The 24,350-nt window shown below is 53.9% G+C and overlaps 1 protein-coding gene across 2 annotated transcripts in view; it reads left to right on the forward strand.

Moving 5' to 3' along the window:
• LOC142311000 (WASH complex subunit 2-like) overlaps window positions 1-24,350 on the forward strand; it is a 236,907-nt gene that overhangs the window by 56,574 nt on the left and 155,983 nt on the right. For both annotated transcript variants that reach the window (XM_075348954.1, XM_075348955.1), the window contains exons 8-11: window positions 885-977; window positions 2,122-2,209; window positions 2,305-2,376; window positions 2,464-2,600. In XM_075348954.1, coding sequence (XP_075205069.1) covers window positions 885-977; window positions 2,122-2,209; window positions 2,305-2,376; window positions 2,464-2,600 — 390 coding nt within the window. The remainder of the gene's footprint in view (window positions 1-884; window positions 978-2,121; window positions 2,210-2,304; window positions 2,377-2,463; window positions 2,601-24,350) is intronic.

Genomic DNA, 24,350 nt, shown 5'->3' on the forward strand with positions numbered 1-24,350 from the left:
AGTCCTTCAGGCGGCGGTTGCCCACCTGTAAGAGGAGGGCCGTTTCGGCTCTTGTTATTGAGGTATTCTTTTACCCACCCAGGGACTGCTTTTGGACGTCCCAATTGTCTGGGTCTCCCAATGGAGCGACAAAGAAGAAGGGAATTTTGTTTACTTACCGTAAATTCCTTTTCTTCTAGCTCCTATTGGGAGACCCAGCACCCGCCCCTGTTCCCTTCGGGCTGGTTGTTCTTTTGTGTACACATGTTGTTCATGTTGAATTGTTCTTTTGGTTCATGGTTCAGTTCTCCGAACATCCTTCGGATTGAATTTACCCTATACCAATTCATAAGTCTTCTCCTTCCTGCTTTTGCACCAAAACTGAGGAGCCCGTGATCCACGGGAGGGTGTATAGGCAGAGGGGAGGGGGTTACACTTTTTAAAGTGTAATACTTTGTGTGGCCTCCGGAGGCAGAAGCTATACACCCAATTGTCTGGGTCTCCCAATAGGAGCTAGAAGAAAAGGAATTTACGGTAAGTAAACAAAATTCCCTTCTTTCGAACACTGAACTCCCCCTTTAAAATTAACAATGGTAGACTGGTACCGATAAGGCTTCCTCACCAGTGAGACCAGTTTACTGTTTTATTATCTAAAAAAATGTCAAAATGAATGGAGCCGTTAGTGGGAACATTCCTCTGTCTTGGTTATACAGAGGTGAATGCCTTATGGAGAATAAGTCTGGTGGGAGAAGAATCTCCCTTTATATTAAAGCTTCATATTCTGTTGGAGGTTTCTTCTACTCGTCTGTATTCTTACAATTGTACCAGCATTCTGAATAAGAGCAAACAGGAATATTCTCAAGTACATTTCGCTGTATATCTGAATGTATATTTCCCCTGTTTAGCACCATCCGGCTCTGAGTGACGAGGATGAGGATAATGGTTCAGACCTATTTGGGGATTCAGACAAGGAGGATGAAGAAGACAATGAAAAATCTGTAAGGCTTCATATGTAAACTTTTGTTAAGTCATTTGCTTCTTTGATATCTTTAGTTGTGTCTTCCTCTATCTTGTACCACTTTCACATTATTGGGACCATATTTCATCACGATTTAAAGGGCTTTGTTGGAGTAGAGGTTTTAACACTAATGTCCAGTCTCTAGTATAAGCCATCAATATCAGATTTTCTGGGGCTAAACTCTCAGAACCTTAACAAATGATGTACCTCTGCTCCGACAAACGCCACATCCACTTCATGGTTTGCTGACACCGCTTGTTAGCAGTTGGACTTGGTATTGCGGCTTTGTCTCATTCACCTGAATGGGTCTAAGGTACAGAGGGCTGCGGTACCAGGCCAGCCACTTCTGTGCGTGGTAAAAGGTGAATGAGATGCAGCTCACTATGGAGGGGCGCTGGCTTATCACTACACCGGTCAGTAGGGTTAGAAGATGTCAAACATTCATCAATGTAACAATGATGCCTTATTCATGTGGATCCAATACTGAAAGGGAACTTGTCGTTAGATTCAATCTGGCCAAACCACAGTCCTGGTTGTGATTGAAGCCATGTATGGGTTGCTCTGAAAAACTGCCGCATGTTTAGAGTAAACACACTTTGGAAAGCCGGCCACGGACTATGTCCAATTTAGTTTCCAGACAACGTCCCCCCCCCCGCTCCAGTTGATTGATACATCTTTCTCTATGAGCACCAAGGAATGGCTGTGAAAAGCCGGTTGAGGATCACATCGGACTAGTCACCTGAGACGCATAGTCCCCAGCTGGTCTCAAAGTATATGCGAAAAATACTGGAGAATTTCAGATAATACATGGCTGCTATCTGGTAATAGGTCCCCTTGAAGTCACAGAAAACCTTTTAACATTGTGCTCAATGGGAGCAATTTAAATTTGTTTGCGGTGAGCTCCCCCTAGTGGCCGCTGCAGAAAAACAAATTCAGAAGTTACTTCATAATACATTGCTATAGCGCCAGCATATTGTGCAGCGCTTAACACCAATGTGTTGCTTTTAACCCTGCAGACTACCATAGGATGCCTCTCTACTAAGATGTTTATCTGTAAATAAGGGATATCTGATCACATAATAAAATGCCTGCAGTGAATGATGATTGGTTGGTTGTTTTTTTAGATAAAAACAAGAACAAAATCCTTTGCTGATGAGTTGGCAGCTCGTATACAGTCGGAGGTTCCCAAGCGGCCGGAGACGGATCAGACATGTACGTCACAAATAATATTCTTTATACCAGTTAGCCAAAGTAGAAATTGTTTTGTAATGTGAGTTGTTTTTTTTGTTTTTGTTTTTTTACTTTAGCTATATCATCCATTGAAGTCAAAAGCAAAAAAGAAAAGGAGAGCAGAGACGTCCGGAAGCTTCCTTCTGATGGTGGGATGTTCTTTTAAGGAAATATACTTACAAAGCGCTCATTATTCTTTGGAATTTCCTTACATGCTTCTTTATCTTTTTTTAAAGATGAAGATGATTACATTTTCAAGCCGCCTAAACTTACAGATGAAGATTTTTTTGGCAATAAAGGAGGGCTGTTCAGTGGCGGGAAGGGACTTTTTGATGATGATGCCGACGACGATGATGATAATGATGGCGGACAGGTTGGTGAATTGCAATGTTATTGTAAGGCTTATATGGTTTATTCACTTTTTAACCCCTTAACACCCCATGATGTCTATCCATCATGGGTTGTCTCCATTGCTTTGATACGGGCTCGTACGCCAAGCTCTCATCTTTCTCAGCATATGGCAGCTGATCTGATTAAAACATTCTATACAGTATGTCCACCCATATCCTGTCCACCGCCATTAACTTGAGAATGGCCGCAGCTATAGGCATAGAAGTGGTATCTAGGTATAGTAAAGTAGCCATGCGCTACGCACTGAAACCACCTATAGCGCCACCTGTTGGAAAACAACGGAGTTAGCATTTTTATCTTAAAAACGGAACGAGATAGAGAAAAAAAGTGAATTACAAAGTTGTAGGGCATCATCAATTCAATACGAATTAACACCTTGCATATAGGTGTTGCAAGGTTGCGAGTGGAGTGGCCTCCACGCACACCTGACCCCATTGGACTTCTTTCTGTGAGGTCACATCAAACAGCAGGTGTATGCGACCCCTCCACCAACATTGCAGGACCTACGACGACGTATTACAGATGCTTGTGCAAACATGTCACCTACCATATTGCACAACGTGCAGCAAGATACAGTATGCTGTCCAGAGTCCAGATGTGCATTGCAGCTGACGGTGGCCACTTTGAGCATCAAAGTTAAATGAGCGCCATATGTGTGACCAGCATTCAATGTTTTGGGGGGGGTCATGGGTTTCATATCATAGCATTTCTGCATGCAAGGTGTCGATTCGTATTGAATTGATGATGCCCTACAATTTTTTAATTCACTTTTTTTCTCTATCTCGTTCCGTTTTTTAGATAAAAATGCTAACTCCGTTGTTTTCCACTAGGTGGTGCTATAGATGGTTTCATTTCATAGCGCATGGCTACTTTACTATACCTAGACACCACTTCTTGCCTATAGCTGCCGCCGTTCTCAAGTTAATGGCGGTGGACAGGATATGAGTGGACACACGGTATACCCCAAGATATCAATAAAAACATCAGCTCAGGGTGCAAAAAAACAGCCCTCACATTGCACTATATCCCAAAAATTGAAAGCATTACAGCTTTCAAAAAGTTGTGACAAGCAAGATTTTTTTCTTATCAAATGTTCTGATTATTAATTACTTATTATTATTTATTAATAATAATATTTCTCTATCGTTTCATTGGGGGACACAGGACCATGGATTATGCTGCTGTCACTAGGAGGCTGACACTAAGTAAACACAAAAAGTTAGCTCCTCCCTAGCAGTATACACCCCGAGCCGGAGGCGGGCTCAGATCAGTTTTTTGCTTAGTGTCGTAGGAGGCTGATGTGGGCCGTCTCGGCCCCCCTCAGCCATTTGTTTTTTGCGCTTTTTTCCTTTATTTCGGCCGCTCATCGCTCTCATACCTGTCTTCTTTTTTTCTGCAGGTATTTTCTTCACTCATCCTCCGCAGCCCTGTGGGTACCACTCCCCAGGGTCGCAGGGACTTGAGATTTCGGGCCCTCTCTCCCGTCCATCCCCGTGGTACCACTCCCGGGGTTGCGCGTGTGGGCAGATTCTCGTGGGCACCCCTGATTCGCCCTGCGGTATCACCCCAAAGGGCGTACAGGGGCATACAGCAGGGTCGGGACCTCCGCAGCGCGTTTGTAATCAAATGGGGCCCTCACCGCTGCCTTCTCCTGCAAGGGGGCTCCAGACCCTCATCCTGATGTCCACTTCCCTGCCTTAGCACGCTGCTCCCCCAGAGTCCACAGTCCTCCAGGACGTGGGCACTGTATACAGGCAGGGGCAGAGCGTCCTGCCTGCTTCGCATCCATCGATGGGCCCGGCGGCGCCGAAATCAGGTAGGACCGACCTCTCCTACCCTCTTCCCCCGGCCCACTCCAAAATTTAGGCCCCGGTCTCAGCCTAGTCGCTCCTCCGTCCTAGCCACGCCCCCCCGCTGCAGCGCTATTGGCCGCCGGTCGTCAGGCCCAGTCTCCTCCCACCGCTCAGCCTCCTGGCTTATGGTGGGGGCTGTGGATACTCCGGTTTTTCGCACCTGAACGCTGCTCCTCCCCCAGCCTCCCCCAGCGTCCCCTCGCCATTTTAGCCTGTTCCTGGTCCCCTGAGGCTGCAGCGCGCCGGCGTTCTCCCTCTCTCTGGCCAGCTCACTCCTGGACTCCCTCTTCTGGACTGGTGGGCAGCACGCAGGACCTGGGTAAGCTCTGCTCCTAAGGAGTAGCCTCAGTAGGTAGCGTTTCTCTTAGTTTAGGGACGAGTTAACCCTCTCCTGTCTCCTTCCTAGCAGCCACCAGGGAGAGTACTTTTTTCACCATGCCTAATACTAAGTCCACCCGACCCAAGCCGGCCCCTTTTGCCTTATTTTTTGCATGCTCCTCCTGCAAAACCAAATTTACCCAAGGCCAGGACGCCCCGCTATGCTCCGACTGTTCTGCAGACTCGCAGCTTCCGCAGGACTCCTCGGCCGACGCTTCTGATACCGCAGCCGCCGCAGCGCCAGATGCTGCAGGGCCCTGCGTCCCGCCCCCCCCCCCGACTGGCTAGCGTCCCTGTCCCAGTCCGTAGATTCCCTCTCTGAGGCTTCTAGGACCATCGCGCAAGCACTGCGCCTGCTGCCGTCGCTCGCCCAGACCCCCGCAGACCCGACGCAATCTCCTCCGGAGCAGGTGAGCCCCGTCGCAGGGACCTCCTCGGCTGCTCAGAAGCGGACCCGCCAGGTCTCGTCTTCAGCCTCTTCCCAGGTTTCACCTTCATCCCCAGGTTCAGACTATCATTTACCAGCGGTAAGTCCATTGATTTGCATTATCCCTTTCCCGAAGGTCTCGAAAGGAATGGGCAGGCTCCCCTGTGGTCGACCCCCTCCCCCAATCTCCCGCCTGTCTTCTCACACAGTCCTTCCACTCACTAACGGTACGTCTCTCAAGGACTCCACGGACCGTACTATTGACAGGTTGGCCCGTTCAGCATTCGAGGCAGCGGGCACATCCCTCTCACCGGCCTTTGCCTCGGTTTGGGTTGCGAAGGCACTGATGTCCTGGGCGGACACGCTACGCTGCGGACTCCGCGCCATTCCTGCCAATCCGGATCTGGTCCTCATATCCTCGCAGATTTCCCTCGCGGGTGAGTACCTGCTCAATGCAGCCCTGGCATCTGCCAATTGCGCGGCCCAGGCCGCCAGCAACAATGTGGCCATCCGTCGAGCCCTCTGGCTCCGGTCCTGGAACGCGGATGCGGCCTCTAAGAAGTCACTGACTTCCCTGCCCTTCCTAGGGGAACGTCTTTTCGGAGATAAGCTGGACCAGTTGATCTCCGATGCGACGGGAGGAAAGAGTACATCTCTCCCCCAATTGCGCCCCAAGCGCGTCCAGAATCGGCGCCCCACCGCTCGTTTCCGGCCCTTTCGCAGCTTCAACTCCCCTCCCCAGCCTCAAAAAAGCCGCTCTCCTCCGAGAGACAGGAGGACCCCGTCATTCAAGACAAATCCCGCCTGGCGTTCACGTCCCCACCAGTCCACGAAGTCCTCTTCCGGTTACCGCCGACGCTCCTCCAAGTGACTCGCGGTCGGCGCGCAACAGCGCCAGACTCATGGGAAGGCGTCTGTCTCGTTTCCAGCATGTGTGAATCCCCCTGACCGCTGATGCCTGGGTCAGAGAGATCATCATCTCAGGCTACAAAATAGAATTCGATTCAAAGCCACCGATACGTTTTTTCCTCTCTCGCCCTCCCGAGTCTCCCGCGCGGGCTCGCGTGTTCTTTCACTCCATAGACTCCCTCCTCCAAGCCGGAGTCGTGGTACCAGTCCCTCCAGCAGAATGTTTCAAGGGGTTCTATTCCAACCTTTTCGTGGTCCCCAAGAAGGACGGCTCTGTCCGCCCCGTCCTCGACCTAAAGCTTCTAAACAGGTCGGTGAGGCCTCGGCCGTTTCGAATGGAGTCACTCCGCTCCATGATCGCGTCCATGGAGGTCGGCGAATTCCTGGCATCGCTGGATATTCAAGACGCCTACCTTCACGTCCCTATAGCCACCTCTCATCAACAGTTCCTCCGCTTTGCGATAGCGGAGGATCACTTCCAGTTCACGGCTCTTCCTTTCGGCCTCGCATCCGCCCCCAGAGTCTTTACGAAGATCATGGCGGCTGCCATGTCCGTCCTACATTCCAGGGGTGTTATGGTCATCCCGTACTTGGACGATATGTTGATCAAAGGTTCTTCTTTCGAGGACTGTCGTCTTGGGGTTCAGGTCACGATCGACACCCTTTCACGGTTAGGGTGGCTGATCAATCGGAAGAAGTCCTCTCTGACCCCGGCCCGACGGATCACCTTTTTAGGCATGGTATTCGATACCACCCAAGGGCGAGTTTTCCTCACACAGGAGAAGATGTCCTCCCTGCAACGAGGCCTCCGCGTTCTCCGGCGTCAGCGCCAAGTTTCCATCAGGTTCGGCATGTGAGTCCTCGGTCGTATGGTGGCGGCGATGGAAGCGGTACCCTTTGCACAGTTCCACCTCCGGCCCCTTCAGCTGGCCTTGCTGAGGAAGCGGGACAGATCTCCCTTTTCTCTGGACCGCAGGTTTCATCTTTCACCGGAGACCCGCCACTCACTTCGTTGGTGGATCAATCAACGCAACCTCGCGTCAGGAAGGTAGTTCCTCCCGCTCCACTGGAAGATAGTGACCACCGACGCCAGTCTCCAGGGCTGGGGGGCAGTGTTCCGGCATCCATCACACAGCGCAAGGCCGATGGACACCGCGGGAGAGTTGTCTCCCGATCAACATTCTGGAAATAAGAGCCATCCGGCTAGCCTTGCAGCAGTTTCGGCACCTAATACAGGGTTGCCCGGTCAGGATCCAGTCGGACAATGCGACGGCGGTGGCGTACATCAACCACCAAGGAGGCACAAGAAGTGTCGGGGCGATGCGAGAAGTCAGGAAGATTTTGCACTGGGCCGAGTGTCATCACTCCCTGATCTCAGCGGTACACATCCCAGGTTTGGACAATTGGGCGGCGGACTTCCTCAGCAGGGAGGGCCTTGCCTCCGGCAAATGGTCCCTCAACCGGGAAGTCTTCAACCAGATCTGCGACAGATGGGGAGTTCCGGATGTGGACCTAATGGCCTCCCGTTTCAACTGTCAGGTCCGCAATTTGTAGCGCGGTGCCGCGACCGCTTGGCTTTAGGAGTCGACGCCCTCACCCTGTCATGGAGCCAGTTCAGTCTCCCGTACATCTTCCCTCCGCTCCCTCTGATCCCGAGGGTCCTCAAGAAGATCAAGGCAGAAGGAATTCCAGTTATTCTGGTGGCTCCGGACTGGCCCAGGCGAGCATGGTTTGCGGAACTCACTCAGCTCCTCGCAGACGCTCCGTGGCACCTTCCAGACCGTCCCGATCTTCTGCAGCAGGGACCTCTTTTCCATCAGAACTCAAGGGTCCTAAATTTGACGGCCTGGCTATTGAATCCTGGGTTCTAGCTCAGGCTGGTTTTTCTTCAAGGGTGATACAGACAATGATTAGGGCCAGGAAGCCATCTTCCTCAAAAATATATTACCACACGTGGAAAGTCTTCTTCAGGTGGTGTGAAGAGCACAGCATTTCTTCTCCTCTCGCCTTCTCCCTTCCTTCCCTATTGGCATTCTTGAAGTCAGGCCTAGATGCGGGTCTCTCGCTCGCCACACTAAAGGGCCAGGTATCGACTTTGTCAATCCTGTTTCAGAAGCCACTGGCCTCTCGCCCACAGGTTAAGACCTTCATCCAGGGAGTTGCCCACCTGGCCCCCCGTATCGTCGGCCTCTAGAACCGTGGGACCTTAACCCCTTCACGACCATGGACGGAAAGATCCGTCATGGTGCCCTGGGCCTTAACGACCAAGGACGGATCTTTCCGTCATGGCGTAATTGCGGCACCGGAGCCTCCGGTGACTGCAAAAAGTTAGCATAAACCGCAGATTCAGGGAGGAGGGGACCTGTACCTGACCTCAGGACGGGTGGTGCCTCCTCCCCGGACCTACGGAGGCTGTGATTGGCTGACGAACGCCGCTCAACCAATCACAGCCACTGTAATGTTCCAGTCACTTAAAGTGACTGAAACATTGAAATCCAGCCCTGGCCAGTGCAGCTATAGCACTGGCCATTGGCTGGAGCTGGGTGACCTCACTGGATCACCCTCCCCCAGCTCCAGTAGCTCTGATTGGAGAGATCGGCCTTGTGACTGCTGTCTCCAATCACAGTGGACCTGTTGCCGGTGACCGCCCCATCAGCTTCACTTGTCGGCCCTGCAGCACGCCAGCACAGTGAGTGTACACAGTGCAATGGCAGGGCGACAAGATCTGGTCCCATGCTGTTATGTGACCGGAGCATGGGACCCGGAAGTTGCCGCGCTGCCATTGCACTGTATGAAACCGGCCTCCCGATCCGCCGCTGCCCTCCGCGATCTGCCACCCGCACCCCCACCCCTCGTATCTGCTGCCCGCACCCTCACCCCCACACCTCCTGATCCGCCGCTGCCCTCCGCGATCTGCCACCCGATCTGCTGCCCGCACTCCCACACCTCCCGATCCGCCGCTGCCCTCCGCGATCTGCCACCCAATCTGCTGCCCGCACTCCCACCCCTCGTATCTGCTGCCCGCACCCTCACCCCCACACCTCCCGATCCGCCGCCGCCGCCCTCCATCTGCCACAGTGCCACCGTTCCCCCTGATCTGCTGCCCGGCCCCTTTCCCTCGTGATCGGCTGCTCGTCCCCTCACCTCCGTGATGTGCTGCCAGCCCCCTCCACTCGAGATCGGCTGCCCGCTTCCTCCTCCGTTATGTGCTGCCCGGCCCCGCCCCCTCTCCTCCGTTATGTGCTGCCCGGCCCCGCCCCCTCTCCTCCGTTATGTGCTGCCCCCTCCCCTGTCACCCCCGTGATGTGCGCTCCCTCCCCTGTCACCCCCGTGATGTGCGCTCCCTCCCCTGTCACCCCCGTGATGTGCGCTCCCTCCCCTGTCACCCCCGTGATGTGCGCTCCCTCCCCTGTCGCCCCCGTGATGTGCGCTCCCTCCCCTGTCGCCCCCGTGATGTGCGCTCCCTCCCCTGTCGCCCCCGTGATGTGCGCTCCCTCCCCTGTCGCCCCCGTGATGTGCGCTCCCTCCCCTGTCGCCCCCGTGATGTGCGCTCCCTCCCCTGTCGCCCCCGTGATGTGCGCTCCCTCCCCTGTCGCCCCCGTGATGTGCGCTCCCTCCCCTGTCGCCCCCGTGATGTGCGCTCCCTCCCCTGTCGCCCCCGTGATGTGCGCTCCCTCCCCTGTCGCCCCCGTGATGTGCGCTCCCTCCCCTGTCGCCCCCGTGATGTGCGCTCCCTCCCCTGTCGCCGCCGTGATGTGCGCTCCCTCCCCTGTCGCCCCCGTGATGTGCGCTCCCTCCCCTGTCACCCCCGTTATGTGCGCTCCCTCACCTGTCACCCCCTTGTTCTGCTGTCCGCTCTCCTTCACCTCTCACCCCCGTGATCTGTGCTCTGCTCACCTGTCTCCTCCGTGATCTGCGCTGCGCTCCCTCCCCCACCTCTCACCCTCCCCGATCTGCTGCCTCCTTCATCTCCTGTGATCCAGCTGCCTAGATCCATCCTGTAGGGTAACTATCCCCAATCTCACCTCCCACTCCCCTTCCCACCCATCCCCCCCCCATCCCCCCCTCCCCCCATCCTCTGCCGCTCCTGCATCCACTGCACCCTATCCCAGCCGCCGTCTCACAATCACAGATGCTCCCTTTATATGCCGCTGCCCCCCCATCTGCCGCCGCCGCCCCCCCCCCCTTATCTGCCACTGTTTTTTTTTTCTATGCCACGGGGGTCTAGTTTCCAAAATGGGGTCACATGTGGGGGAGCTCCACTGTTTCGGCACCTCAGGGGGTCTCCAAACGCAACATGGAATACGCTAATTATCCCAGACAATTTTGCGTTTGAAACGTCAAATGACGCTCCTTGCCTTCCGAGCCCTGCTGTGCGCCCAAACATTTTATTTCCACCACATATGAGGTGTCTGTGTACTCAGGAGAAATTGCACAATACATTTTATGGTGCAATTTTTCCTGATACCCTTGTGAAAAAAAAGCTACCTGGTTGAAGTAACAATTTTGTGGTAAAAAACTTTTTTTTATTTTCACGGCTCAACTCTATTAACTTTTGTGAAGCCCGCAGAGGCTCAAAATGCTCAATAAACATCTAGATAAATTCCATTAGGGGTCTAGTTTCCAAAATGGGGTCACATGTGGGGGAGCTCCACTGTTTCGGCACCTCAGGGGCTCTCCAAACGCAACATGGTGCAACTAACGATTCCAGCTAATTTTCTGTTCAAAAAAGTCAAATGGCGCTCCTTCCCTTCTGAGTCCTGCCGTGCGCCCAAACAGTGGTTTTTCGCCACATATGAGGTATCTGCGTGCTCAGTAGAAATTGCCCAACAAATTTTGGGGATTCATTTAATCCTGCTACCCTTGTGAATATGCAATATTTGAGGCTAAATTAACATTTTTGTTGCAAAAAGTAAAATGTTCATTTTTTCCTTCCACATTGCTTTAGTTACTGTGAAGCACTTGAAGGGTTAATAACCTTCTTGAATGTGGTTTTGAGTAGCCTGAGGGGTGCCGTTTTTGGAATGGTGTCACTTTTGAAAATGAGAAATTGCTCATAAACTTTGAAGCCCTATAACTTCCTTTAAATTTTTTTTTTTCCCCAAAATTGCTCTGATGTAAAGTAGACATGTGGGAAATGTTATTTATTAATTATTTTGTGTCATATGTCTCGTTGGTTTTAGAGCATAAAAATGCAAAGTTTGAAAATTACAAAATTTTCAAAATTTTCGCGAAATTTCCGTTTTTCTTTGTCGCTCCATTGGGAGACCCAGACAATTGGGTGTATAGCTTCTGCCTCCGGAGGCCACACAAAGTATTACACTTTAAAAAGTGTAACCCCTCCCCTCTGCCTATACACCCTCCCGTGCATCACAGGCTCCTCAGTTTTATGCTTTGTGTGGAAGGAGGCACACATCCACTCATCTTCTCATTTTAGTTATATCGGTTGGAAGAAAAGTGGGCCCCCACGGGGCCCCCGGCATGTTCCCTTCTCACCCCACTTTGTCGGCGGTGCTGTTAAGGTTGAGGTACCCATTGTGGGTACAAAGGCAGGAGCCTCATGCCGTCTCCTTCACCATCCCTTAGCGGCTCTGGGAGAAGTGGGATCCTGAGCGGTCATCCAGTCATGGGACCGTGCTCCCTCCGCAGCCCCTGGGGGAATCTGTCGGACAGGAGTTTGTTTATCCTCAGGGACCGGGCCCTGCATCACTAAGGTACTCTGTACCCCCATGGGGGATGTGCATGGAGCGCCTACATCCCGGACGCTGCAGCAGCTGCTTTTTTGTGACGGCCGGCGGACGTCCGCGCCGACCGTGCCTGTTTGTCGGCCGCGGTATTAAATTTAGTCCCCGGCTTCAATTGCGGCCTAGTAGCAAAACTCCCGCCCCCGGGCCTGTCTATCAGGGATAAGGGCGGGACTGCCGACCTGACGTCGGCTGTGAGGGCCAGGGCATCCTGTATGTTCCTCCCCCCCTCACTGATCACTGTGGGGACTCCAGATTCCCGCACTTTTTCTAACGCCGCCCCCGGCTTCTCTCCTCCCCTGAGAGCTCCGGCAGCCATTTCTTTGGCATTCTGCCTGTGGAAGTTTTCCTGGAAAGAGCTCTGCAACGCTGGGAGACCTAAGGCAGGGAATCTGGAGGACACACACTCCGCTTTTTAGCGGTCGGTAAGCAACACCGGTCACCCGGTGCTGGTCCCCTCAGGGTGCCGGAATAGATACTATATATATTTATATTTTTCTGTTCGGTCGGGCTGTATACCCTCCCCATATACCCTCAGTGATCACTCTCCTAGGAGACAACAGCATGTCGTCCACAAGGAGCAAGGGGGCCAAGACACAGGGTTATTTTGCGACCTGTACCTCTTGTGCGGCTAAGTTACCTGCAGGTTCCACCTACCCTCACTGTGAGCAATGCTCAACCCCTGTTTGCTTCCACAACCAGAGCCTCGGTCACTAGTGCGCCCCTCGGCTCAGGTAGAATCCGTTGCTCTCCCTGTCCAGGCGGCAGGGACAGAGTTTGCAGTTTTTGCTGAAAAACTCTCTGAGTCACTCTCACATTCCATGGCTCAGTCTATGGACAAATGGTCTGCCAAGCTGCTTGAAGCCTTGCAGTCCAGACCGGTCCCTACACAGGCCCCGGGCCCTGTTGGATCTTCACCCCCAGGCCCCTCTCTGCTCGCGCCGCAGCACGTTCCCAGGGGGGGCCCTAGGTCTCATGTGGAGGACTCCGGCCCGGACCACAGTCCCAGACCGGCTAAGCGGGCACGCTGGGAATCTTCCCCGACTTCTTCATGCTGCTCAGGTTCCTAGCGTGAGGACTCTCTGGAGGACGAGGCGGACGTCGCAGCTCAGGGCTCTGACACTGACGTTGCCCTCAATCTTGATACACCTGACGGGGACGCCATAGTAAATGATCTTATCTCGTCCATCAACCAGGTGTTAGATATCTCTCCCCCACCGCCACCTGTAGAGGAGTCGACTTCTCAGCAGGAGAAACACCAGTTTCGGTTCCCTAAACGTACACGGAGTGCGTTTTTCGATCACTCTAACTTCAGAGATGCTGTCCAGAAGCCCAGAGCGGTTCCGGACAAGCGCTTTACTAAGCGCCTTATTGACACACGTTACCCTTTCCCTTCTGACGTTGTCAAGGGTTGGGCTCAATGTCCCAAGGTGGATCCCCCAGTCTCTAGATTGGCGGCTAGATCTGTGGTATCGGTTACAGATGGATCATCGCTAAAGGATGCCACTGACAGGCAGATAGAGCTCCTGATGAAATCCATCTATGAAGCCACGGGCGCGTCTTTTGCCTCGGCCTTTGCAGCCGTGTGGGCACTACAAGCTATCTCAGCTTGTCTGGCTGAGATTAATGCGGTTACACGTAATTCTGCTCCGCAGGTTACGTCTTTGACTTCCCAGGCGTCAGTTTTTTCTTCCTATGCCATGAACGCAATTTTAGACTCTGCTAGCCGTACAGCGGTAGCATCCGCTAACTCTGTGGCAGTCCGCATAGCCATGTGGCTGCGCGAATGGAAGGCAGACTCGGCTTCCAAGAGGTTCTTAACCGGTTTGCTGTTTACTGGCGACCGATTGTTTGGCGAACGATTGGATGAGATTATTAAGGAATCTAAGGGAAAGGACTCCTCCTTGCCCCAGTCTAAGCCAAAGAGACCTCAGCAACGACAGATACAATCGAGGTTTCGGTCCTTTCGTCCCTCCGCCAAGCCCCAATCCTCTTCGTCCAGCAGGCCGGAGAAAGGCCAGAGGAACTCCTATGCGTGGCGGGCTAAGTCACGCCCCCAAAAGGCCGCAGGAGGCACTGCTTCCAAGGCGGCCTCCTCATGACTCCCGGCATCCCCGAACCGCATCCTCGGTCGGTGGCAGGCTCTCCAGCTTTTGCGACGCCTGGTGGCCACATGTTCAAGACCGATGGGTGAGAGACATTCTGTCTCACGGTTACAGGATAGAGTTCAGCTCTCGTCCTCCGACTCGTTTCTTCAGAACATCTCCGCCCCCCGAGCGAGCCGAGGCACTTTTTCAGGCGGTGAACGCTCTGAAAACAGAAGGAGTTGTGATCCCTGTTCCCCCCCAGGAACATGGTCACGGCTTTTACTCCAACTTGTTTGTGGTGCCAAAGAAGGACGGCTCGTTCCATCCCGTTCTGGACCTCAAACTATTCAACAGACATGTGAGCACCAGACGGTTTCGGATGGAATCTCTCCGCTCTGTCATCGCTTCAATGTCACAAGGAGACTTCCTAGCCTCGATCGACATCAAGGATGCTTATCTCCATGTGCCGATCGCACCCGAACATCAACGCTTTTTGCGCTTCGCCATCAGGGACGAACACCTTCAGTTCGTGGCATTGCCTTTCGGCCTGGCGACAGCCCCACGGGTGTTCACCAAGGTCATGGCATCTGTTGTGGCAGTCCTACACTCTCAGGGCCACTCGGTGATTCCCTACTTAGACGATCTCCTGGTCAGGGCACCCTCTCAGTTGGCGTGTCAAAACAGCCTTTCCGTCGCTCTGGCGACTCTCCAGCAGTTCGGTTGGATAATCAACTTCCCAAAATCCCAGTTGACACCGACCCAATCACTGACGTACCTTGGGATGGAGTTTCATACTCAGTCAGCGGTAGTCATGCTACCGCGGGACAAACAGCTTTCTCTGCAGGCAGGGGTGCAATCTCTTCTTCGGGGTCAGTCACACCCCTTGAGGCGCCTCATGCACTTCCTGGGGAAGATGGTGGCAGCGATGGAGGCAGTGCCGTTCGCGCAATTCCATCTGCGGCCACTCCAGTGGGAAATTCTCCGAAAATGGGACAGGAGGTCGACTTCACTCGACAGGAACGTCTCTCTTTCCCTTGCAACCAAGACGTCACTTCACTGGTGGCTCCTTCCCAACTCTCTGTCGCAAGGGAAATCCTTCCTACCCCCCACCTGGGCTGTGGTCACGACGGACGCGAGCCTGTCAGGGTGGGGGGCGGTTTTTCTCCACCACAGGGCTCAGGGAACCTGGACTCCGATAGAGTCATCCCTTCAGATCAATATTCTGGAGATAAGGGCAGTGTATCTAGCCCTATTGGCCTTTCATCGGTGGCTGGAGGGCAGGCAGATCCGAATCCAGTCGGACAACGCCACGGCCGTCGCTTACATCAACCACCAAGGCGGCACTCGCAGTCGTCAAGCCTTCCAGGAAGTCCGACGAATTCTGCAGTGGGTGGAAGCCACAGCCTCCACGATCTCCGCAGTGTACATCCCGGGCGTAGAAAACTGGGAAGCAGATTTTCTCAGCCGACAGGGCATGGACGCGGGGGAATGGTCTCTTCACCCAGACGTGTTTCGAGAGATCTGTCGCCGCTGGGGGACGCCGGACGTCGATCTCATGGCGTCACGGCACAACAACAAAGTCCCGGCATTCATGGCCCGGTCTTAAGATCACAGAGCTCTGGCGGCGGACGCATTAATTCAGGATTGGTCGCAGTTTCGACTTCCCTATGTGTTTCCTCCTCTGGCGATGCTCCCCAGAGTGTTGCGAAAAATCAGGTCTGACTGTCATCGCGCCATTCTCGTCTCTCCAGATTGGCCGAGGCAGTCGTGGTACCCGGATCTGTGGCATCTCACGGTGGGTCAACCGACCGCCCAGACTTGCTGTCTCAAGGGCCGTTTTTCCATCTGAATTCTGCGGCCCTCAACCTGACTGTGTGGCCATTGAGTCCTGGCTCCTAGCGTCCTCAGGGTTATCTCAAGATGTCATTGCCACTATGAGACAGGCCAGGAAACAAACGTCCGCCAAGATCTATCACAGGTCTTGGAGGATCTTCTTATCCTGGTGCTCTGACAAGGGTTTTACTCCCTGGCCCTTTGCCTTACCCACTTTTCTTTCATTCCTTCAATCCGGAATGGACAAGGGTTTGTCTCTCGGCTCTCTCAAGGGACAAGTATCGGCGCTTTCCGTATTTTTTCAAAAGCGTCTAGCCAGACTTCCGCAGGTCCGCACGCTCCTGCAGGGAGTTTGCCACATAGTCCCACCTTACAAGCGTCCGCTGGAACCCTGGGACCTCAATAGGGTGCTAACGGCTCTTCAGAAGCCTCCTTTCGAGCCGCTGCGGGAGGTTTCTTTATCACGTCTTTCGCAAAAGGTGGCATTTCTAGTGGCAGTTACATCGCTCCGTAGAGTGTCGGAGCTGGCAGCGCTGTCATGCACTACGTCCGGTCCCGGAATTTCTCCCTAAGGTGGTATCCCCTTTTCATCTCAATCAGGAGATCTCCTTACCTTCATTTTGCCCCCATCCAGTTCACCAATGTGAAAAGGATTTGCACTCGTTAGATTTAGTGAGAGCACTCCGGCTCTACGTGTCTCGCACGGCGCCCCTGCGCCGTTCAGATGCGCTCTTTGTCCTTGTCGCTGGCCAGCGTAAGGGTTCGCAGGCTTCCAAGTCAACCTTGGCTCGATGGATCAAGGAACCGATTCTTGAATCCTACCGTTCTTCTGGGCTTCCACTTCCTTCAGGGTTGAAAGCCCATTCTACCAGAGCCGTGGGTGCGTCCTGCGCACTGCGGCATCGGGCTACGGCTCAGCAGGTGTGTCAGGCGGCTACCTGGTCTAGTCTGCACACTTTCACGAAACACTATCAGGTGCATACCTATGCTTCGGCAGACGCCAGTCTAGGTAGGCGAGTCCTTCAGGCGGCGGTTGCCCACCTGTAAGAGGGGGTCGTTTTAGGCTCTTTTTATCGAGGTATTCTTTTACCCACCCAGAGACTGCTTTTGGACGTCCCAATTGTCTGGGTCTCCCAATGGAGCGACAAAGAAGAAGGGAATTTTGTTTTTCTTTGTCGCTCCATTGGGAGACCCAGACAATTGGGTGTATAGCTATGCCTCCGGAGGCCACACAAAGTATTACACTAAAAGTGTAAAGCCCCTCCCCTTCTGCCTATACACCCCCCGTGCTCACGGGCTCCTCAGTTTTTATGCTTTGTGCGAAGGAGGCAAACATCCACGCATAGCTCCACAGCTTAGCAGCAGCTGCTGACTAGGTCGGATGGAAGAAAAGAGGGCCCATAACAGGGCCCCCAGCATGCTCCCTTCTCACCCCACTTTGTCGGCGGTGTTGTTAAGGTTGAGGTACCCATTGCGGGTACACAGGCAGGAGCCACATGCTGTTTTCCTTCCCCATCCCTTAATGGGCTCTGGGTGAAGTGGGATCCGGATCGGTCTCCAGGCACTGGGACCGTGCTCCCTCCGCAGCCCCTGGGAATCTGCTGGATAGGAGCCGGGTATCGTCAGGGACAAGGCCCTGCTACTGTGAGGTACTCTGTGTCCCCGTGGGGACAGCGCATGGAGCGCTGGTGCCACACACATTGCAGCACTGCTGGGTGTGTTAGTGCGCCGGGCATGGAGCGCTTGTACCAGACACTTTCCAGCACTGCTGGAGGTGTTAGTGCGCCGGGGGACTACCGCGCGGCCGCGCTTATTGCCGGCCGCGCTTATAACTTTAGTCTCCGGCTTCTGCGGCCTAGTGTCGTTTATTTCCGCCCACAGGCCTGCCAGTCAGGGGAAGGGCGGGACGCTGCACAGATCGTCAGCGCCGAGGGCTGGAGCATACATTTGTATCCTCCTCCCTCCTCACTCAGTACACTGGGGCACTAGATTCCCGCACTTTTCTTGGGCACGCCCACGGTCCCCTCCTCTCCACAGAACGCCGGCAGCCATTCCTGTCAGCGATTCAGACGCTGGAGAGGAGAGACAACACAGGGAGACCCAGGCAGGGAATCTGGTGATCACACAACCGCTATCAGCGGTCGGTAAGCAGCACCTCTGGTGCTGGCCCCACTGAGTACCGAAGTGTGTATATATATATATATATATATATAGGCTTATAGGCTATACATTTGCACTGTACGGTCGCTCTGTTGATTTTTGGCTATATACCCTCCTGGTTGTTCTCAGAGGAGACAACATGTCATCCGCAAAAAGCAAGGGTGCCAAAGCACAGGCGTACTTTGCAACCTGTACCTCTTGTACAGCTGTATTACCGGCAGGTTCCACTGACCCTCATTGTGTGCAATGCTCGGCCCCTGTGGCACTTACTCAGCCGGAGCCTCTGCTACAGGTGGCCCAGGTGGAACCACCTGCTACCACTGTCCAGGTGACAGGGACGGAGTTTGCAGCCTTTGCTGACAAACTGTCTGAGAGTATGGATAAATGGTCTGCTAGAATACTGGAAGCATTGCAGTCCAGACCGCTGATTCAGGCCCCGGGCACTGTCCAATCCTTGACCCCTGGTCCCCCTCATTTGGAACAGCAAAATGCCCCTGGGGTAACCCATAGGTCACAGGGTGAGGTCTCTGACACAGACCGCAGTCCCAGGCCGCCCAAGCGGGGTCGCTGGGAAATTCCCTCCACTTCATCACACTGTTCAGGGTCCCAGCAGGGGGACTCTCTGGAGGATGAAGCGGAGGTATCAGATCAGGATTCTGATCCTGAAGCCGCTCTCAACCTAGATACACCTGAAGGTGACGCAGTAGTGAATGACCTTATAGCGACCATCAATCAGATGTTGGATATTTCTCCCCCAGCTCCCCCAATTGAGGAGTCTGCTTCTCAAGAGAAATTCCGTTTCAGGTTTCCAAAGCGTACATTAAATATGTTTCTGGATCACTCTGACTTCAGAGAGGCAATCCAGAAAAACCGAGACTGTCCAGACAAGCGTTTTTCCAAGCGCCTTAAGGACACACGTTATCCCTTCCCCCCCGAGGTTGTTAAGGGCTGGACTCAGTGTCCTAAGGTGGATCCTCCAATCTCCAGACTGGCGGCTAGATCCATAGTTGCAGTGGAAGATGGGGCTTCACTCAAAGATGCCACTGACAGACAGATGGAACTATGGTTGAAATCCATCTATGAAGCTATAGGCGCGTCTTTTGCTCCAGCATTCGCAGCCGTATGGGCGCTCCAAGCTATCTCAGCTTGTCAGGCGCAGATTCATGCAGTAACACGTACATCTGCCCCGCAAGTGGTGTCCTTAACCAATCAGGCGTCGGCGTTTGCGTCCTACGCCATTAATGCTATCCTGGACTCGGCGAGCCGTACGGCGGTGGCATCCGCCAATTCGGTGGTACTCCGCAGGGCCATGTGGCTACGTGAATGGAAGGCAGACTCTGCTTCCAAAAAGTTCTTAACCGGTTTGCCGTTGTCTGGCGACCGCTTGTTTGGTGAGCGATTGGATGAAATAATTAAACAATCCAAGGGAAAGGATTCATCCTTACCCCAGTCCAAACCAAACAGACCTCAACCACGGAAGGTACAATCGAGGTTTCGGTCCTTTCGGACCGCGGGCAGGTCTCAATTTTCCTCGTCCAAAAGGCCTCAGAAAGGTCAGAGGAACTCCGATGCATGGCGGTCTAAGTCACGTCCTAAAAAGACCGCCGGAGGAACCGCTCCCAAAGCGGCCTCCTCATGACTTTCGGCCTCCTCAAACCGCATCCTCGGTCGGTGGCAGGCTCTCCCGCTTTTGCGACACCTGGCTGCCACAAGTAAAAGACCGATGGGTGAGAGACATTCTATCTCACGGTTACAGGATAGAGTTCAGCTCTCGTCCTCCGATACGCTTCTTCAGAACTTCTCCGCCCCCCGTCAGAGCCGAGGCTCTTATGCAGGCGGTGGGCACCCTGAAGGCGGAAGGAGTGGTGATCCCTGTTCCTCTTCAGCAACGGGGTCACGGTTTTTACTCCAACTTGTTCGTGGTGCCAAAAAAGGACGCATCCTTCCGTCCCGTTCTGGACCTAAAACTGCTCAACAAGCATGTGAAAACCAGGCGGTTCCGGATGGAATCGCTCCGCTCCGTCATCGCCTCAATGTCCCAAGGAGATTTCCTGGCATCAATAGACATCAAAGATGCTTATCTCCACGTACCGATTGCACCAGAGCATCAGCGCTTCCTGCGCTTCGCCATAGGGGACGAACACCTTCAGTTCGTGGCACTGCCTTTCGGCCTGGCGACAGCCCCACGGGTCTTCACCAAGGTTATGGCAACAGTGGTGGCAATCCTACACTCTCAGGGACACTCGGTGATCCCTTACTTAGACGATCTCCTTGTCAAGGCACCCTCTCAAGGGGCATGCCAACACAGCCTGAACATTGCTCTGGAAACTCTCCAGAGTTTCGGGTGGATCATCAATTTTCCAAAGTCAAATCTGACACCGGCCCAATCACTGACATATCTTGCCATGGAGTTTCATACTCTCTCAGCGATAGTGAAGCTTCCGCTGAACAAACAGCGTTCACTACAGACAGGGGTGCAATCTCTCCTTCATGGTCAGTCACACCCCCTGAGGCGCCTCATGCACTTCCTAGGGAAGATGGTGGCAGCAATGGAGGCAGTTCCTTTTGCGCAGTTTCATCTGCGCCCACTTCAATGGGACATTCTCCGCAAATGGGACAGGAAGTCGACGTCCCTCGACAGGAACGTCTTCCTTTCTCGGGCAGCCAAAGCTTCCCTTCAGTGGTGGCTCATCCCCACTTCTCTGTCGAAGGGGAAATCCTTCCTGCCCCCATCCTGGGCGGTGGTCACGACGGACGCGAGCCTGTCAGGGTGGGGAGCGGTCTTTCTCCACCACAGGGCTCAGGGTACCTGGACTCAGCCAGAGTCCTCCCTTCAGATCAATGTTCTAGAGATAAGGGCAGTGTATCTTGCCCTAAAGGCGTTCCAGCCGTGGCTGCAAGGTAAGCAGATCCGAATTCAGTCGGACAACTCCACAGCGGTGGCATACATCAACCACCAAGGCGGGACACGCAGTCGGCAAGACTTCCAGGAAGTTCGGCGGATTCTGCTGTGGGTGGAATCCACAGCCTCCACCATATCCGCAGTTCACATCCCGGGCGTAGAAAACTGGGAAGCAGACTTTCTCAGTCGCCAGGGCATGGACGCAGGGGAATGGTCTCTTCACCCGGACGTGTTTCAGGAGATCTGTTGCCGCTGGGGAATGCCGGACGTCGACCTAATGGCGTCCCGGCACAACAACAAGGTCCCGACGTTCATGGCACGGTCTCAAGATCACAGAGCTCTGGCGGCAGACGCCTTAGTTCAGGATTGGTCGCAGTTTCAACTCCCTTATGTGTTCCCTCCTCTGGCACTGTTGCCCAGAGTGTTACGCAAGATCAGGGCCGACTGCCGCCGCGCCATCCTCGTCGCTCCAGACTGGCCGAGGAGGTCGTGGTACCCGAATCTGTGGCATCTCACGGTCGGCCAACCGTGGGCACTACCAGACCGACCAGACTTGCTGTCTCAAGGGCCGTTTTTCCATCTGAATTCTGCGGCCCTCAACCTGACTGTGTGGCCATTGAGTCCTGGATCCTAGCGTCTTCAGGATTATCTCAAGAGGTCATTGCCACTATGAGACAGGCTAGGAAACCAACGTCAGCCAAAATCTACCACAGGACGTGGAGGATATTCTTATCTTGGTGCTCTGATCAGGGTTTTTCTCCCTGGCCATTTGCCTTGCCCACTTTTCTGTCCTTCCTTCAATCCGGATTGGAAAAGGGTTTGTCGCTCGGCTCCCTTAAGGGACAAGTCTCTGCGCTCTCTGTCTTTTTTCAGAAGCGCCTAGCCAGACTTCCACAGGTACGCACGTTCCTGCAGGGGGTTTGTCACATCGTCCCTCCTTACAAGCGTCCGTTAGAACCCTGGGATCTGAACAGGGTGCTGATGGTTCTTCAGAAACCACCGTTCGAGCCAATGAGGGATATCTCTCTCTCACGCCTTTCGCAGAAGGTGGTTTTCCTAGTAGCAGTCACTTCACTTCGGAGAGTGTCTGAGCTGGCAGCGCTGTCATGCAAAGCCCCCTTCCTGGTGTTTCACCAGGACAAGGTGGTTCTGCGTCCGGTTCCGGACTTTCTCCCTAAGGTGGTATCCCCCTTTCATCTCAATCAGGATATCTCCTTACCCTCTTTTTGTCCTCATCCAGTTCACCAATGTGAAAAGGATTTGCACTTGTTAGATCTGGTGAGAGCACTCAGATTCTACATTTCTCGTATGGCGCCTCTGCGCCGCTCGGATGCCCTCTTTGTCCTTGTCGCTGGCCAGCGTAAAGGGACACAAGCTTCCAAATCAACCCTGGCTCGGTGGATCAAGGAACCAATTCTCGAGGCTTATCGTTCCTCGGGGCTTCCGGTTCCCTCAGGGCTGAAGGCCCATTCTACCAGGGCCGTGGGAGCGTCCTGGGCTTTGCGGCACCAGGCTACGGCTCAGCAGGTGTGTCAGGCAGCTACCTGGTCGAGCCTGCACACTTTCACGAAACACTATCAGGTGCATACCTATGCTTCGGCAGATGCCAGCCTAGGTAGGCGAGTCCTTCAGGCGGCGGTTGCCCACCTGTAGGACGGAGCTGGTTGCGGCTCTATTATGAGGTATTATTTACCCACCCAGGGACTGCTTTTGGACGTCCCAATTGTCTGGGTCTCCCAATGGAGCGACAAAGAAGAAGGGAATTTTGTTTACTTACCGTAAATTCCTTTTCTTCTAGCTCCAATTGGGAGACCCAGCACCCGCCCCTGTTTTTTGTGTACACATGTTGTTCATGTTGAATGGTTTCAGTTCTCCGATATTCCTTCGGATTGAATTTACCTTAAACCAATTTATAATTTTTTCCTCCTTCTTGCTTTTGCACCAAAACTGAGGAGCCCGTGAGCACGGGGGGTGTATAGGCAGAAGGGGAGGGGCTTTACACTTTTAGTGTAATACTTTGTGTGGCCTCCGGAGGCATAGCTATACACCCAATTGTCTGGGTCTCCCAATTGGAGCTAGAAGAAAAGGAATTTACGGTAAGTAAACAAAATTCCCTTCTTCTTTGTCGCTCCATTGGGAGACCCAGACAATTGGGGTGTATAGCTTCTGCCTCCGGAGGCCACACAAAGTATTACACTTTAAAAAGTGTAAAGCCCCTCCCCTTCTGCCTATACACCCCCCCCGTGCATCACGGGCTCCTCAGTTTTTATGCTTTGTGCGAAGGAGGCACACATGCACGCATAGCTCCACAATTTAGTCAGCAGCAGCTGCTGACTATATCGGATGGAAGAAAAGAGGGCCCATAACAGGGCCCCCGGCATGCTCCCTTCTCACCCCACTCTGGTCGGCGGTGCTGTTAAGGTTGAGGTACCCATTGCGGGTACATAGGCAGGAGCCACATGCTGTTTTCTTCGGCGCTCCATTGGGAGACCCAGACGATTGAGTGTATAGCTACTGCCTCCGGAGGCCACACAAAGTATTACACTAAAAAGTGTAAGGCCCCTCCCCTTCTGCCTATACACCCCCCGTGGGATCACGGGCTGCTCAGTTTTCAAGCTTTGTGCGAAGGAGGTCAGACATCCACGCATAGCTCCACTGTTTTAGTCAGCAGCAGCTGCTGACTATGTCGGATGGAAGAAAAGAGGGCCCATACTAGGGCCCCCAGCATGCTCCCTTCTCACCCCACTCTTGTCGGTGGTGTTTGTTAAGGTTGAGGTACCCATTGCGGGTACGGAGGCTGGAGCCCACATGCTGCTTTCCTTCCCCATCCCCCTGAGGGCTCTGGTGAAGTGGGATCTTACCGGCCTCCAGGCTCTGAGGCCGGGCTCCATCCACAGACCCGGAGATCCTGCAGGAATGGAGCGGAGTATCGTCAGGGACAGGCCCTGCAACGTTAAGGTACTCTGTGTCCCCGTACAGTCTATGCACAGACACACTCCAGCGTTGCTGGGTGTGTTAGTGCGCCGGGGACAGTAGCGCTGCGCGCTTGGGCTTTACTCACTGCAGCTTAGCTGAGTGAGTTTATGTGTCGGGAACTACCGCGCCAGCCGCTGCTGGAGCTGCGGCGCGGCTGAGACTTGTGGTGCGCCGGGGACTTTCGCGCTGCCGTGCTTTTACGACGGCAGCGCTTATAAATCTAGTCCCCGGCTTTTGCGGCCTAGTTACGTTTCGTTCCCGCCCCCAACCCTGCCAGTCAGGGAAGGGGCGAGACGCTGTACAATGATCAGCGCCGAGGGCTGGAGTCTTATTTACATACTCCAGCCCTCTCACTGGGCACAGGGGGACGCCAGTTTCCCGCTCTTGTCTGGGGCACGCCCACGGCCCGCCCCTCTTCACAGGACGCCGGCAGCCATTCCTGC

The sequence above is a fragment of the Anomaloglossus baeobatrachus genome, chromosome 5 (assembly GCF_048569485.1).
Source record: "Anomaloglossus baeobatrachus isolate aAnoBae1 chromosome 5, aAnoBae1.hap1, whole genome shotgun sequence".
In the NCBI taxonomy this organism is placed as follows: domain Eukaryota; kingdom Metazoa; phylum Chordata; class Amphibia; order Anura; family Aromobatidae; genus Anomaloglossus; species Anomaloglossus baeobatrachus.